The 16341-nt window shown below is 37.8% G+C and overlaps 1 protein-coding gene across 1 annotated transcript; it reads right to left on the bottom strand.

Annotated features, from left to right (window-relative positions):
- Nucleotides 1–2451: 2451 nt before the first annotated feature.
- LOC308686461 (seizure protein 6 homolog) lies at nucleotides 2452–15388 on the bottom strand (the record flags this gene model as incomplete). Its single annotated transcript, XM_081394882.1, has 18 exons — nucleotides 2452–2481; nucleotides 3535–3646; nucleotides 3992–4109; nucleotides 4213–4251; nucleotides 4334–4525; nucleotides 8569–8763; nucleotides 8936–9130; nucleotides 9215–9411; nucleotides 9494–9632; nucleotides 11166–11360; nucleotides 12288–12451; nucleotides 12958–13141; nucleotides 13270–13455; nucleotides 14065–14260; nucleotides 14480–14616; nucleotides 14768–14989; nucleotides 15074–15202; nucleotides 15331–15388. 18 exons carry the CDS (start codon nucleotides 15386–15388, stop codon nucleotides 2452–2454), a joined length of 2688 nt encoding a protein of 895 aa, XP_081251008.1.
- Nucleotides 15389–16341: the final 953 nt, after the last annotated feature.

Genomic DNA, 16341 nt, shown 5'->3' with positions numbered 1-16341 from the left:
ATTATATTATATATATATAATATAATTTACAAAATTATATATGAAGAAATTATACATTTATTATAAATAAATTATATATTATTAATTATATATAATATCTATATTTTTAATTTAATATATGATTAATATTTTTGCTCATAGCAAGAAATATGTATTATTAGTATTATTAATCATAAAGATTCATTTATAAAAGACATGTTCACCATCCAACAGACTTTTATTTAATCTTAAATCTCAGCAAATTAATGTCTTCATGACAAGTATATGTTGATAAATAAATAACAATCAAGTAATACTATAATGCAACAAAGCCCTCCACAACATGGGCTCTGGTAATGGCACAGTGGAAAAGACGAAACTCACTGCATATTAACAAGAAACCATGAGATAAATAATAAATAATTAAAAAAAATGCAATTTATAAAAAGCATTTCAATTTGATTACTGCATCACAGCAAGCAGTTTTTTTCTGTATATATTTTCCTCAACATAGTGCATATGCAACAACATCAACTCTGATAACAATGACAGTAAGTATAATTGATCATGAATCCTAAGCTGAAGCGGTAAAATATACAATCGTTGCGTGCCGTAAGCAAGAGGACATTCCGCTCCTCTGAAACATGGTCATTCAACATCAAGCAGAAATAGATTTTTAAGAAACAGCAAAGAACAATATGAAATGCTGGCATTGTCCTCATTTTTACATAATAATGTGAGAAATACTATGGCAACCAGTGAAATGTAAAGTGACGTCACATTATGGGATGTATTTTGGCACTGAATTTGTTTTGTATACTCAATATTCAATCAAAATATTTACATTCAATATGTTCTTCTCGTCATGTGCATGTATATGAATGTGTGGCCATGTATCTGTATACAAACATGAGAGTATAGTTTTTGTATTTTGGATTATATACGTATGTGTACTTATATTTGTCTCACTTGTGTCAAAGTCTCTCTCATTCTTTCTCTCCCCATCTCACTTTCTATTTCTCTTTCAATGCTTCACCACTTTACAGTCCTTAAGGCACCAAACCTTCTGTTACAAAACATGCCTGACTGTAGAAATCATACTTACAATATGCACTTAGAACAATTTTGTTGTTTCTTTCAGTATTTCATTACTCTGATGCCAATAACATACACACATATGTAAACGCACGCTAACATACACTCACCTAAAGGATTATTAGGAACACCATACCAATACTGTGTTTGACCCCCTTTTGCCTTCAGAACTGCCTTAATTCTACGTGGCATTGATTCAACAAGGTGCTGAAAGCATTCTTTAGAAATGTTGGCCCATATTGATAGGATAGCATCTTGCAGTTGATGGAGATTTGTGGGATGCACAACCAGGGCACGAAGCTCCCGTTCCACCACATCCCAAAGATGCTCTATTGGGTTGAGATCTGGTGACTGTGGGGGCCATTTTAGTACAGTAAACTCATTGTCATGTTCAAGAAACCAATTTGAAATGATTCAAGCTTTGTGACATGGTGCATTATCCTGCTGGAAGTAGCCATCAGAGGATGGGTACATGATGGTCATAAAGGGATGGACATGGTCAGAAACAATGCTCAGGTAGGCCGTGGCATTTAAACGATGCCCAATTAGCACTCCAGTCTTCAACTGTCCAATTTTGGTGAGCTTGTGCAAATTGTAGCCTCTTTTTCCTATTTGTAGTGGAGATGAGTGGTACCCGGTGGGGTCTTCTGCTGTTGTAGCCCATCCGCCTCAAGGTTGTGCGTGTTGTGGCTTCACAAATGCTTTGCTGCATACCTCGGTTGTAACGAGTGGTTATTTCAGTCAAAGTTGCTCTTCTATCAGCTTGAATCAGTCGGCCCATTCTCCTCTGACCTCTAGCATCAACAAGGCATTTTCGCCCACAGGACTGCCGCATACTGGATGTTTTTCCCTTTTCACACCATTCTTTGTAAACCCTAAAAATGGTTGTGCGTGAAAATCCCAGTAACTGAGCAGATTGTGAAATACTCATACCGGCCCGTCTGGCACCAACAACCATGCCACGCTCAAAATTGCTTAAATCACCTTTCTTTCCCATTCTGACATTCAGTTTGGAGTTCAGGAGATTGTCTTGACCAGGACCACACCCCTAAATGCATTGAAGCAACTGCCATGTGATTGGTTGATTAGATAATTGCATTAATGAGAAATTGAACTGGTGTTCCTAATAATCCTTTAGGTGAGTGTAAAGAGGTACCTGCATGAACTCACAAGCACACACACTTGTTCAGCACATACATCAGTGAAACGGCAAAGAGAGAGGAGAGAGAGACTGTGTAAAGTGAGATTTATGTGTTGTAATTATTGGAATAAAACAAATGAATGTCTTGCGGAGAGAGAGAGAGAAAAATAACAGTATCCTTCCTTTTCTTCTCCTTTTCATTTACCCACAAATTTGGATTCATTTGAAGACTCGTCTCAGATGGACACCTCATACTCTCGCGTGTCCTACAGTGAGAGAGAGGAAAAAACAAACACACTTTACCACCATATAGGACGGATAATATAATATAATATAATATAATATAATATAATATAATATAATATAATATAATATAATATAATATAATATAATATAATATAATATAATATTTAATGGTGGTTTTTATCCAAAGAATTAGGATTTATGAATGAACTCATTAAGAACTCATTAGAAATGTGACCATTAACCAATATATATTGACACTAAATACAATAACAACAAAATAAAACGTCCTAATTTATAACTGAAACTAAAAATGATGACAAACAGCAGCATCTACACTAGCTTATAAAATTTTGGGGTCAGTTAAAAGAAATTGAAATATTTTTTTTTAAGAAATGAATATTTTTCATCCTTGCATTAAATACATTAAAAGTGACAGTAAATACATTCATAATGTTACAAAATATTTCTATTTCATTAAATACTGTCCTTGAACTTTCTATTTATCAAAGAATCCTGAGAAAAATGTACCATGGTTTCCACAAAAATAGTAACCAGAACAACTGTTTTCAACATTAATAATTATTATAATAAAATAGAAATATTTCTTGAGCACCAAATCATCTGAAAATTCAGGTTTGCCATCACAACAATAAATTACATTTTATTTTATTTTTAAATAGTTAACTACTTTGAACATCTATAAAACTTTTTTTTTAATTTTAATAATATTTCACAAAATTTGATTTGTGTTTTTACTGTATTTTTGATCAAATAAATGCAGCATAAGAGACTTACTATGCATATTCTACACATAAAATATGATAGAGAATGTTGTGCTGTGACTTCTGCTCAGAGACTCAAATGAATCAGTGAGTCATTTAAAGTATACCGTCCAAACCGATTGACTACAATGAACTTTAGGCTTCCCAAGATTAGATACACGAGATCAATCATAGCAAACAGACTGTGATTCCATGCATGAACATGCATTTGATTTGGTATTCAACCAAATCAAATATTGTATATCCTAACAGTTAATAAGTACAAATTCCACTTGGTTGTGAGCATCTTACCCCTGCCTCATAGAGAGGGTTGTTGAAGTCAGACTCCACTGTAATGGGGCTGTAGGAGTGGGTGTGAGAGAGAGACTTCCAGAACAACGGTTTCCACTGCCACCTACACACACTGAGACGGCGAGAGGTGTTAGTACAGAAGACCTAAATAAGGAGCAGCTGTGACGAAGGTTTTGACAATAATCAGTGAAAATAACTGAATTTTAAAGCCAACATGGAATAGCACTTACAAGCCATTTTCTTTGGTAATGTGAGGTATTTAAGATGAGGTTTGAATCGGATTAGGAAATCATGGAAAGTGGCCATTTTATGCCAGAAAAAAAAATCCACCTTTCTTTTATTTTTTTTATTTCTCTGAGATAATGCTCAATAATAAATAATAAATGTATGAATCAAAACATGTTCAAACAAACGTTCAAACCAAAAGCATTCAAAAACTCAAGCCTCCTAAACTTACTTGGTGTAGTACATGTATATTCCACCAATCAGAAGGATGACCAGAATGATTGGCAGGATGATAGCCAATGCAATGTTCTCACTCAGCATTTGATGAGACGCCTCTAATGACTGAGAAACTGAAAAGAGGAAAGTTAATAGCATGGACATCATTACATGACACAGTGGGCCAGATTAGCAAAGCAATATGGATATCACTGATACAATGATAATCAACGTTACCCTCCAATTTATGATCGTCCAGTAGCCCTTCATAGGCCACTAAAAACAAATAAAACGTGACTTTAATTTCCTCAGATAAAAATGGCGACTCAATGTATTGGACTAGTTCACATTCACATACCTTTACAGAAGGGTGGCGGGCTATTCCACTGTGAGGGGTGTCCTGGGACACAGTTGATGATGACTTCCCCGATGAGCTCATAGCCCTCATAGCAGAAGAAACGTAGCGTCTCACCTGCCTGGTAACTGTGCTTGTACAGAGTCTGGTAGCCGTTGTCCGGCACACCCGGGTTTGGGCATGGGTCATATTTTACTGATTAGCAGAAAAAAAAACAATATGTTTGATTGATGGTTTATCGGTTAGTACATTAGAGATGAATCTTCATTGTATTTAGCTGTATCTGTAAAGTTTTATCCTGCATACAGTTGAGATCAAAAGTTTCGGGTCGGTAAGTTTTTGTTTAAGGTGTCATGACATCAGAAATCAAATTTGCCTTGATCGTTTGACACATAAGAGGTCTTTGTACCATTAAAACACCCTTAAAGTTTTCGAGCTTATAACGTCCTCCTCGTTATAAACAAAGCATTTATTTACTCAGTCTCCAAAAACAGCTCTTTTAGATAATGGGGGACTTTCGACGTCACAAGGACAAATGCATTAGCATACCGTAAAACTTCAAATAATAGCCGAGTCCCAAACAGATGCCTGTCTCTTTTACAAGCCTGGTGTGGCTACAGGTTTGGATAAATAAAGGCCGGTCTCAAATAGAGGTCTGGTCTGTTTTTTAGTTTTGGGTTGTATTTAATCTTCTAAAACCCATCAGATCGTCTGTTTAAGCCAGTTCTATGGAGCAGATTGCACACGCAAGAGAGCCCTGCGCATCATGGCCAGGAGCTGTTAGCGCAAGCAAGGCAGGCAGAGTTAGCGGAGGCCGGAGAGGGAGAAGTGGAGGAGAGCGACGAGGAGGAGGAATTCGCCAATGAACTTGTAGTTGAGGATCGCGGTGATGATGATAGTGATGAATAGGGTCCTTTTGTATCACATGATTGCAGTTGTTTTACAGAGTAGCCTTCATTCTTTCTTGTTAATGTGTTTCTGGCAACTAGTTCATAGGCTCGATGGATATTACCAGTAACTTTTATTGTTCAGCCCATGGCTGTCACATCGTTTCGTTTTTTTATGCTGCCAATAATCTAAAGGGGGTCGCACACCGTACGAGCAGCGCAACGCCATGTCGCATCTATGACAACTCAAGGTATGGCACACCGGACGTGCACTTTGTCAGTTTATGGCCAGGAATATTGTTATGTTTAAGGATATTATGGAATTAAGATGTCTGTACTATGTTATGATTGTACAGTACAATTAAATAAAATGGTTGCTTAGTCTGTAGTCTGAATTCACTTTACCTCAGAGCGTCCGTTAACTGAATGAATTGAGAATATCACCTGAAAATCCGATAACATCAGCAGTTTTCATCCACGCAGCTGATTTCTGTGAATGAGTGTAAAACTGAATGTATTGCAGCACAGGGTGAAGTCAGTATATACATTAACAACGATCTGAGACAATGTACAGTGTACACTATTTTAATGTGTTCGAATTTTAAAGACACGGCGCTGCGCTTCTCGTCTGGTGTGCGACCCCCTTTAGACATACGGAAATATAGTAGGCTAATTCTTACATTAACTGATCTGTTAAACACAAACACAGATTTGGTAACCTCCTACTGTCATGCTTTCCGTCTATCAGCCTATGCTATTTGGATCGTTATCTCTAGGCCTACACTCAATGAACAACACCTCAACACTAAATTAAAGGCCTGTCTCATATAGACGCCTGTCTCAAATACAAGCCGGTGCAGTTCGGCGATTTGGGAAAATAAAAGCCTGGGCTATTATCTGAAGTTTTACGGTATGCCTGCCTTTATAGTAAGACATCAACAAACAGTTTTACATCATTGCACCAAAGGTCAAAAGCAAACATCATGTCAAAAGCAAATAGAACCCATTATAATCACTGATGCTGTCTACGCTGGATACAGTGTACAGACGCCTGTTCCTTCTACTCCACGAGCTCGAGTCTGTTGACAAGAGGATAAATAGAAGCGTAAAGGAACGTTCGCCTTGATGCGTCCTGTTTAAACAGCTTGTTTGCGTCTCTGTACAGACTTAAGCAGGATACGTCAGAGACAAGTGGATGGTTTACTTTTAATGGTGTCCTGGATCGTGTCGGAGGATTATATGTTTGTTCAATGACTTTAACTGCAGATTTGCAGGTTTTTTAAACGAGTTACAGTGTAATGGAAAGTTCGCAAAGAAACTTTTGTTGACAGATGTATCAGCCAACTGTATTGGAGCTGCATTACAAAGCTAAAGGAAACGATTTCATGATGCTTTGACTGTAAATGATGGCTTTATATGGTTAATGTTTTCTAAACACTTACTCGCGTGCAGCAGCGAGGGGGCTTTGATAGTGTTTCCTATGCAATGACGTTAGCCAATCATAACAGTGACCGTTTACTGACCAGCGCCGCCCCTTAAAAAATTGTTTTTTTTGTGCAAATAACTTAACATTTTAAGTTTTTGTCATTGACATAAATTTATGTCATGACCCCTTTGAAAGTCTCTTATTCTCACCTAGGCTGCATTTATTTGATAAAAAAAATAAAAACTATAATATTGGGAAATATTGTTAGCATTTAAAAAAACTGATTTCTCTTTAAATATATTTAAAATGTAATTTATTCCTTTGATGTCAAAGCTGAATTTTCATCATCATTACTCCAGTCTTCAGTGTCACTTGATCCTTCAGAATCATTCTAATATGATGATTTGCTGCTCAAAAAACATTTATCATCATTATCAATGTTGTAAACAGTTGTGCTGCTTAATACAGTATTTTTTGTGGAAACCATGATATATTATTTGACGAACAGAAAGTTCAAACAGCATTTATTTGAAATAACAATTCAATTTGATGAATCATTGCTGAATTAAGGTATTTATTAAAAGAAAATCTTACTGAACCCAAACCTTTTAACAGTACCATATGATTTAGTAATTTACCATTATTAATAAGACTTTAAAGGGGTCATATAATGCCATTTTTGTACAAGCTAATATGATTCTTTAGGGTCTAAATTAAAAGTTTGTAATATACTTTAATTAAAAATTCTCATTAGTATTGTAAGAAAACACAAATTTTACCTGGTCAAAAACAGCTCTGTTTTCAGCACGCCGTTTCAGTGCATGTGTCTTTAAATGATGATGAGCTTTGCTGACCCCGCCCCTCTGTTCTGTGCGTACACCGTTTGTAACACAATAACCACGCGTTGTTCATTATAAACGTGGGATTATGAATTATATTGAGAACGTCGTACATAGAAAACATGCTGTAATGTACCCTGAGTGTAAACCTTAGATGCATTCATCGTGAAGCCTGCAGCAAGGTTTGCAAATTTCGCAAACATTAATATAAATACTAATATAAAGGTTAATAAAACATTACACTCACATCTTCTGGAGGTTCAGCAGTAACACGTTGGTACCGATCCGTTTTTTCTCGTTTGTAAAGCTGTCTGGTGTGAAATGATTCGCGTAAACATGAAAGCATGGACGATCGTGGGGAATCCCCGTGAGGGAATCCCCGCGTCAATCCTTTGGGCATATCGCTTCAAAAACAAATCTCAGCCACTGCATCTATAACGGCTCGGATTTAGGAACATCCAAATGACTGCTGTGTTCCTTATTACATCTAAGAAGAGAACACCACAATCGCGTAGACGCCATTCTACTCCAGCATATCAACAATGGCGGACTACTATGACGGCTGTCACAGCTCACTCAGGGCGGGTCTTGTGTTGCAACACAGCTGTCAATCACAATCGCGGGAGGGGCGTACGATCTTATGACGTCACAATATCGAACGGCTTGATTTCAGAGAGGGTCAAACATATAAGGAGATTAAAACAAAACCACTGGATGGATTTTAATCATGATAGGATGGTTGTGTACAGGCACTGCCAACAGACATTTCAGTGCAATCAACTTGTAAAAGTGCATGTACCATTATATGACCCCTTTAAATCTTTAATCAGGATTTTTTTTTTACTTATCGTTTTTTGTTTGATTTCATTCAATGTATTTAACCATATGCATGTATGCATTCATTCTGACAGCCTTAATTATTAATAATAATCCATTTCAAATTCTACAGAATCAAATCCATAAAGATTCAAGAGGGGATTTCTTAAATAATTGTTTGAAAATGTATTTTTCCACGACCAGACGCAATCCCTCACACACCTTACTTACTAACATGTACTCACCATAGACTGTAAAAAAAGTACTCACAGACACACTTTGGGCTGCGGTCACTCCATTTGGGCATGCCGGTGTCTCTGCCATGGCAGGAGATCTGGCTCGGGCCTTCCAGCTGATAACCTTGGTTACATGTGAAGCGTACCACAGTTCCCACAGCAAAACCAGACTCCGGATGTACGGAGCGTGCTCCATTGACCACTTCTCCTGGGTCAGGGCACTGCTGGACTGGAGGCACATTAAAGCCAGGAGAAAAAGAGCGTGTGTACAATATTAATCAATTAATTAAACCGGCAAATGATGGCCACTGGCCACTAAACAATGACCAATCAAAGTCATAACTCTTAATCCTTTACAAAGTGTTTTCTAACCATAAAAAAATATGTATAACTCGGCTCACTTTTCACACAGGTGGGCGGGTTGTTACTCCAGGAGAGATCCCATTGGCAGGTGATGATGTCAGAGCCAACGATGTCATAACCAGGCTGACACTGATAGGTTAACACACTGCCTCTCACCAGAGATGGGTGGGAGGAGCTGCTCCAGCCAAACTCAATTTGCGGAAGGGCAGGACATGTGTCATTTGGTTCCACCTCTGCAAGAAATTAAAGGAAGTGACATCACAGCAAGCAGTAACACAAAACAAATGAAAAAAGCCCAACCCTTTTGATGTATTTACCTCTGTAGTGAATGAGGAAGCCTTGGCTCAGTATAAACGTAGAGTCATCGGGATCGCTCTGAAACTGAATGGTGACCTCTGAACCTCCTGATACAACCCTGAACCTCTCTCTTGAGCCCAGGTACTGTCCAATCACATGTGACATCAGATCATGACCATCAAATAGAGTGAGAATGTCGTTATGGCGGATGTTCAAACTGCAAGCAAAAGAGAGGGAAATAGAATTAAACCATAAATAGATTTAAACACAAACTGGCACAATCAAATAGATATACTTACATTTGTACATCCAATTCAATGCGTTTGTCCTCGCTGACATGTATTTGCCACACACAGTCCTGCCCTTTAGAGTAGCTCTGTGGCCAGTCAGGAGACAACACTGTTCCCACTGTGTCCGTGAGCTCCCCGCCACACAGAGCTGAGAACAGGAGAAAGAGGAGAAATCTTATAAGAATAGCTTTCATATTATTGGGCCAGGGGGATTAGATGAAGCCCCCTTGAAGCCCCTTTAGGTAAAATCTGAGACTCTTTTGAAATGTTCTAAATGTACTTAGAATGATCTTTGAATTAGAATCACTTTAATGTTACAAGGATTATTTTCTTCGTAATTGTACTAATAAATGTGTTAAAGGGTTAGTTTACCCAAAAATGAAAATTCTGTCAGTAATTACTCACCCTCATGTTGTTTCAACCCCGTAAGACTATCATTCATCTTTGTAACACAAATTAAGATATTTTTAATGAAATCTGAGAGCTGGCTCACTCCTTCATAGGTTTCTATGTAATCAATATCTGCCATCCCAGAAAAGTTAGTAAAAACATTGTTAAAATAGTCCAAGTGACAACAGTGGCTCAACCTTAAGTTTATCAAGCGACGAGAGTACTTTTTTTATGTAAAAACAACAAAAAATAACGACTTTATTCAACTATTCATTTTCTTTTGTGTGGGCCTCTGAGTGAGTTCACGTAGTGTAACAGTGTAGTGTAGCACTTCTGGGTTGTAAGTCAGAACGTAGGCTCACTATTGGCCGACGCTGGTCATGTGTGTGATGCGTGTGAAGTACAACACAGAAGCGCTGCTCTGTTACACTACGTGAACAGAAGAAAATGAATAGTTGAATAAAGTCGTTATTTTTGGGGGGTTTTACGCACAAAAAGTACTCTCGCCGCTTGATAAACTTAAGGTTGAGCCACTGTTGTCACCTGGACTATTTTAACAATGTTTTTACTAACTTTTCTGGGATGGCAGATATCGATTACATAGAAGCCTATGAAGGAATGAGACAGCTCTCAGATTTCATTAAAAATATCTTAATTTGTGTGAGTAATTACTGACAGAATTTTCATTTTTGGGTGAACTAACCCTTTAAGTTGACAGTTCTAATGATGATCAACAGATCATTGTGCAATTTGTTTTTGAAAGAAGGTTCTTTTGTCACCAAGGCTACATTTACTTGATCGGATATACAGTAAAAATAATATTGTGAAATATTATTACAATTTATATTTTTTAAATGTAATGTATTCATGTGATGACAAAGCTGAATTGTCAGCATCAGTACAGTCTTCAGTGTCACATGATCCTTCAGAAATCAGTCTAATATGCTTATTTGGTGCTCAAGAAACATTTCTTATTAACATAATCAATGCTGAAAACAGTTGTGCTACTTAACACTATGGTGGAAATCATAATACATTTGATTCATACACAAAAATGTATAAAAAGTTCAAAAGAACAGCTATTATTTGAATAAGAATTATTTGATAACAACGTTAAAATCTTTTTTGTCACTTTTGATCAATTTAGTGTTTAAATAAATGTTGAATAAAACTATTAATTTCATTTATAGAAAAAAAATTTAAATCTTACTTACCCCTAACTTTTGAATGGTAGTGCACAGTTGCTGTACAGGTATATGTCTCAAATATTAGGTTATATGTGATGTCATACCTCTGCAGACAGGTTCACTCTCATTCCAGTGAGGGTCATTGGGGTCAACACACTCCATAACTCCTGATCCCTGCTCCATGACGAAACCAGGAGAGCACGAGAAGGTTACTATAGTACCCAGAGGAAAGGTGATGTCACTGCTGCTGAAATTCCCATGAGGCAGGTAAGGTTCATAACAGTGCTCTCCATCAAAGGCTGAAAGAGATAGGAAAAAGAGGAAGGATTGGGAAGTTATTAAGTGAGAGTGAAAGTATTTGTAGAACCCAGACTTGAAGGTACAAAATTTTCATTTTGAGTTTCTTCTTTTTCCTGAAATTAGTGTGACATCACAATAACCAACTGCATTCGGCATTCTTTAGACAAGCATCTTTTAAGTTTTGAAAAATCTTTTTGTGTTAATGAAAATTAACAAGTTTATAGTGGTTTATGTGGCTTATAGTGATGAAATATAGTTAGGCTAAGCTCACACTGGCTAAAAAAATCAGATCTTTTACTCACATCTGACACGAATCGGAATTTGTTGCACACGTGTAAACAAAAAAATCCGCACGAGATCCAAATTTTTTTTATCCAAGTGTGGTTTTAATCAGGTACATATCTGATATCTGGTCATCTGGTCATCTGACCTACGTCTAAACACGCATATCCGATTCCCCTTTGAATTCCAACCCACCACAAGGCGAGGACGACACGTTTATTCACAGAGCTTTTTAATGTTGTATTATTCATGAGGCAGACGTGCCGTTATGCGCTCACTCACAGCTTTTTATTGAGGTGCGAACGTTATCTTTGTAAAGAAAAGACATTGCGCCAACACATAAACATTCAGGAGCTGGTTTTCAACCTCTGCCCGTTAATTTTAATAGCACGGCCATTCAAAACCAGGGTCTACCATGTGCATAGCAAAATGATCACCAAAAATCATTTTGGCCGGGAATTAATGTAAACACAGACATCGAATACCAGTCCTGTCTAAAGTGAATGTAAACAGGCGAGCCAAAAAATGGGATATGGTCAAAAGATCGGATCTGTGCATTAAGACTTGCAGTGTAAATGCAGCCTTAGACTCTTTTTTAACAGTGAACAAAACTATTTTGTTGAATGTTTAACAGGTTGTCTTACCCTCATAGCGGAGTGCCAGCAGCAGTGGGATGGAGGAGGAATCTGCTGTGAGCTCCACATAGAGACACATCCCCTCGCTCACGAAGCCTCGTTCTGGAACGTCATCCAGATCCGAGTCGAAGAGGAGCGGAGCTGTAGAGCTATTCCCACTGCGCACAATCAGCCTGGAAAAGGGAGGAGGGGCATGGAAAATGAACGAAAACTACATTAGGAAAGGTGTGACATTAAGAGAATGAAATGATTCTGGAAGGATCAAGATCATGGCAGGTTGTGCAGGAAGAAGAGGTAGATCTCGGATGTTCGTTTATCAGCAGCAAACTAGAATGTTAAAAATAGTCTAGAATGTAAAAACAGGTTAAAAATAGTGTGTTCATTTAATGAACTGGTTCAAACAAGATTCAATGATTCACTGATTCTTTTGAATAAACTCCCTGCACAGCATTCTAGTCAACTTTTTTGTAGTGAAATAAAATTTTTGACAATAATTCTGCCATTTACCATTATGTTTTCAATTCAGTAATATACTCAACCGTTAAAAAATTTGGAATTTGTTATGATTTTTTTCATGTTTTTGAAAGTCTACTTTGAATCATAAGTTGGCTTCTCCAACACTAATAGAGATATAAGATAAGTAACTTAATACATGAGTGAGCAAGACATGAACTCTTACTTGTCATTGTCTTCATCAAGAGCCACCCTCTCAAAATGAAGGTGGAGCCTGTGGCCTTCCTTGGCTTCCAGCAGCCAATGACAGCTCAGGTTGCTGCCGCTGCTATGGTTACTTGCAGAAGGGAGGGTTGGAGAGAGGATGCGGCCAACAGTAGCATTTCTAATCCATCCTCCACAAGATACAGCTTTAATATACAAAAACACATGTGAATGCTTATACACAAGGCAATAAATGGAGGTGTCTTGAAGCCACTGTAGATAATGAAACAAAATAAATAAGTAAATAACTGAACGGGGAACAAATGCAACCCACCCACACACTGGGGTTCTGAGGTGCTCCATCTGGGTCGGGTGGAGTTCAAACATGTCGCAACCTCGTGACCTCTGACCTCAAATCCTGGATCACAATGGAAGTGAGCCTGACCACCAGGATGGATATCAGTTACAGTCACTCCACCGGCCTCAGGGGAGAGGGGGAACGAGCAGGACAGGAGGAACGCTGGAATGGATGTTTAACACACAAATTACAATTCAATTACTGTACAGTTTAAAAGTTTTAGGGTGAGAAATATATATTTTTTTAAGAAATTAAAACTTTTATTCAGCAAGGATGCATTAAATTGATCAAAAGTGACAGTAAAGATTATAATGTGTAATGTTACTAAAGATCTCTGAAACGCTTTATAATAAGGTTCCATCATTCCATTCCTTATTATAAAGAACGATTTCTGAATATTTCACAATCTCATTGTTTTTATTGTATTTATAATCAAATAAACTGCGTTCACGGCATTCCAACTTGTACAAAGCATCCATATCCTCGTAGAACTATTACAACTTGTGCACTGGGAATTTTCTGAGAGCTCCGACTTGCACCATGTGACCGCTGTACCAACTGATCGCTGCAGATTCATTTAGGCATTGATAGTGTTGCCATAGATATGCATAATTTCCAATCCGAGGACGTGAAATAGGACGTCGAAATTACGGTAATTATGACATGGTGTGTATTCAGCATAAATGCAGCCCAGGAGACTTCTTCCCAAAACATTAAAAAAATCTTACATACCCCAAACTTTAGAACAGTAGTTAAAAGAAAAATGAATACCTTGATAATGAAAGCTGAAAACACCATGATTGGCTTGCTTCAGGCTCTTATAGTGGATCTGCACTTGATTGGTTGAGCTACGAATCACCTGACCTTCGCTCATTAGCGTCTCATTGGCCAAAAGCTGTGGAGCTGCTGTCCCACCCAGCTCCAGAATGGTAAGTGACTCTTCCTTGGACAAGTTTACTTTCTTTACCTTCAAGACAGACAGATGGTGTTACCATAACAGCAGCTAATGATGTCATTCCCCAAGATTTTATCAAGGGCAAAGATTCCAGAACTCATTAAAATGACATCCTCCATGCAAACGCCAACAAGATGCATCAGCTAAGTTAACAGGAAGTAACCATAGTGACCCACAGAGAGGCTAAATGAGGGTACAATGGAAACCTTGCTAACGGTGAGGCTATCACACCTGTATCTCAACCCCATATCCAGGATACACAGTGATGCTGTAGGTGCACTCCAGTGGGGAGAAGGGAGATGAGGAGGAGAGCGGATCAGGGGACTCGACTATTCCCTCCGTTCCTGACAGGCTGGCATTGCACTGAACTTGAGAGAGACAGTTTAAAAGTTTTAAAGTCAACATAAATTAATTTAGAAATCATTTGAATGGCCCCATTGAGGGACATAATCTGTGAAGTTTTCATATTGAAAATGATTCGATGTCTTCAACTGTTACGCGGTTTGTTGGTTATGATACCTGGGGTGTGCACTGTTGTTATTGTCGTTGTAGTAATTAGAGTAGTTGTGGTCTCTTCTTCAGCTGGTGGTGATGTCACGGCACTCCCAAAACCTGATTGGCCTGCATGAGGTGCAGCCGATGAGGTCACTGCAGTAGTGAGGATTCCTGGTGACATCACTGTGGAGGCGGGTTCTGATTCTCTGATGGACGGGATGGCCTGCGTCGGGTTAGTAGTTGTACCTGTGGGTTAAATCGCAGGTTTAGATGAACTGGTTCGTTATTGAAATGATGCAGTTTGCTGTGTTCTTTTTAGGAAAGACTGACCTCTGTTATTAGGGGTGTGGCCAAGGTACTCCTTACTCAGTAGTGCAGCATGAAGGAGTTCTCCCAAGGGGCGGGGACTAGAGGTCACGGTGGGAGGAGCATCAGTGTCTGTTGTCCCTAAAGATGCACCTGAAAAAAAACACGGAACTATCAGACTTAGTTTCTTTAAGCTAAAGTGATCGGCATGTACTATGTACATTCACCTTGCATGAATAGTTAAACATACAAAAGCACTCACACAAGTATGTGCGCATTACCTGAAGTCAGATGCAGCAGTGTGACAGACAGTGTCACAGCAAAAACTGTGGACACCATTATTTAATATGAGAAGACAGCCTGGGTGCAAGCAAACGAGAGAGAAAAGAAGTAGTAAGAGGTATCTAGAAGGAAAAAAAAGGGAAATATCAAAGTTAAGGAAGACTGTAAGTCAAGGTTGTGATCTTAAAGAACACATTATATCAAAGAGTTTTGTGACTTTTATTTCCTGTCTGTTAGATTTGAAGTCATCTATATGCTAGTGTACTCCTAAAAGTGGATATACATAAAAATTTGACTCTCCCGTGAAAAGGTACCAAAAACAATGATGATGATTTACAAAGATTTCAATCTCAAATAAATGCTGTCCTTTTGAACTTTCTATTCATCAAAGTATCCTGAAAAATGTAATCGCGATTTCCACAGAAATATTAAGCAGCAAAACCGTTTTCAAAAATGTTTCTTGAGCAGCAAATCGGCATTTTAGAATGATTTCTGAAGGATCATGTTGACAATAAATTACATTTTAATATAGAAAAGTTATTTTAAATTGTAATCATATTTCACAATGTTACTGTTTTACTATACATTTTAATCAAATAAATGCATCTTTGGTGAGCATTAGAGAATTTCAAGAACATTAGTCATCCCATACTACCAATTTCTTTCCAATCATATGCTCAGTCTTGAGAATGAAAATGTCCCTCCCCAGTCCCCATTCCTGAAACCCACTATTTAAATCACATTATTCAAAGCTTATTACCTATTGCTTTATAAGACCCACCTAAACTTGCAATCAACAGGAAAAGACAGGAAAACTAGAAAGAAAACTGTCTGTCAAAAAATTTTATGGGGTCTTTTAAAGCTATGAATGTATGAGTTAGGATTGTTATATCTGAAATGTAAAATAATTAATGATGACATGTCGCTAAAAATCAGAGGTTTAAAATAAACATACTGCAGAAATGCGTCATCTCGTAAAATATTCCCTCAAAGTCACTGGTGCTTTTGCC

The sequence above is a fragment of the Scardinius erythrophthalmus genome (genome assembly GCF_964197995.2).
Source record: "Scardinius erythrophthalmus genome assembly, contig: HAP1_SCAFFOLD_296, whole genome shotgun sequence".
NCBI lineage: Eukaryota > Metazoa > Chordata > Actinopteri > Cypriniformes > Leuciscidae > Scardinius > Scardinius erythrophthalmus.
This window is presented reverse-complemented; position numbering and strand designations above follow the sequence as displayed.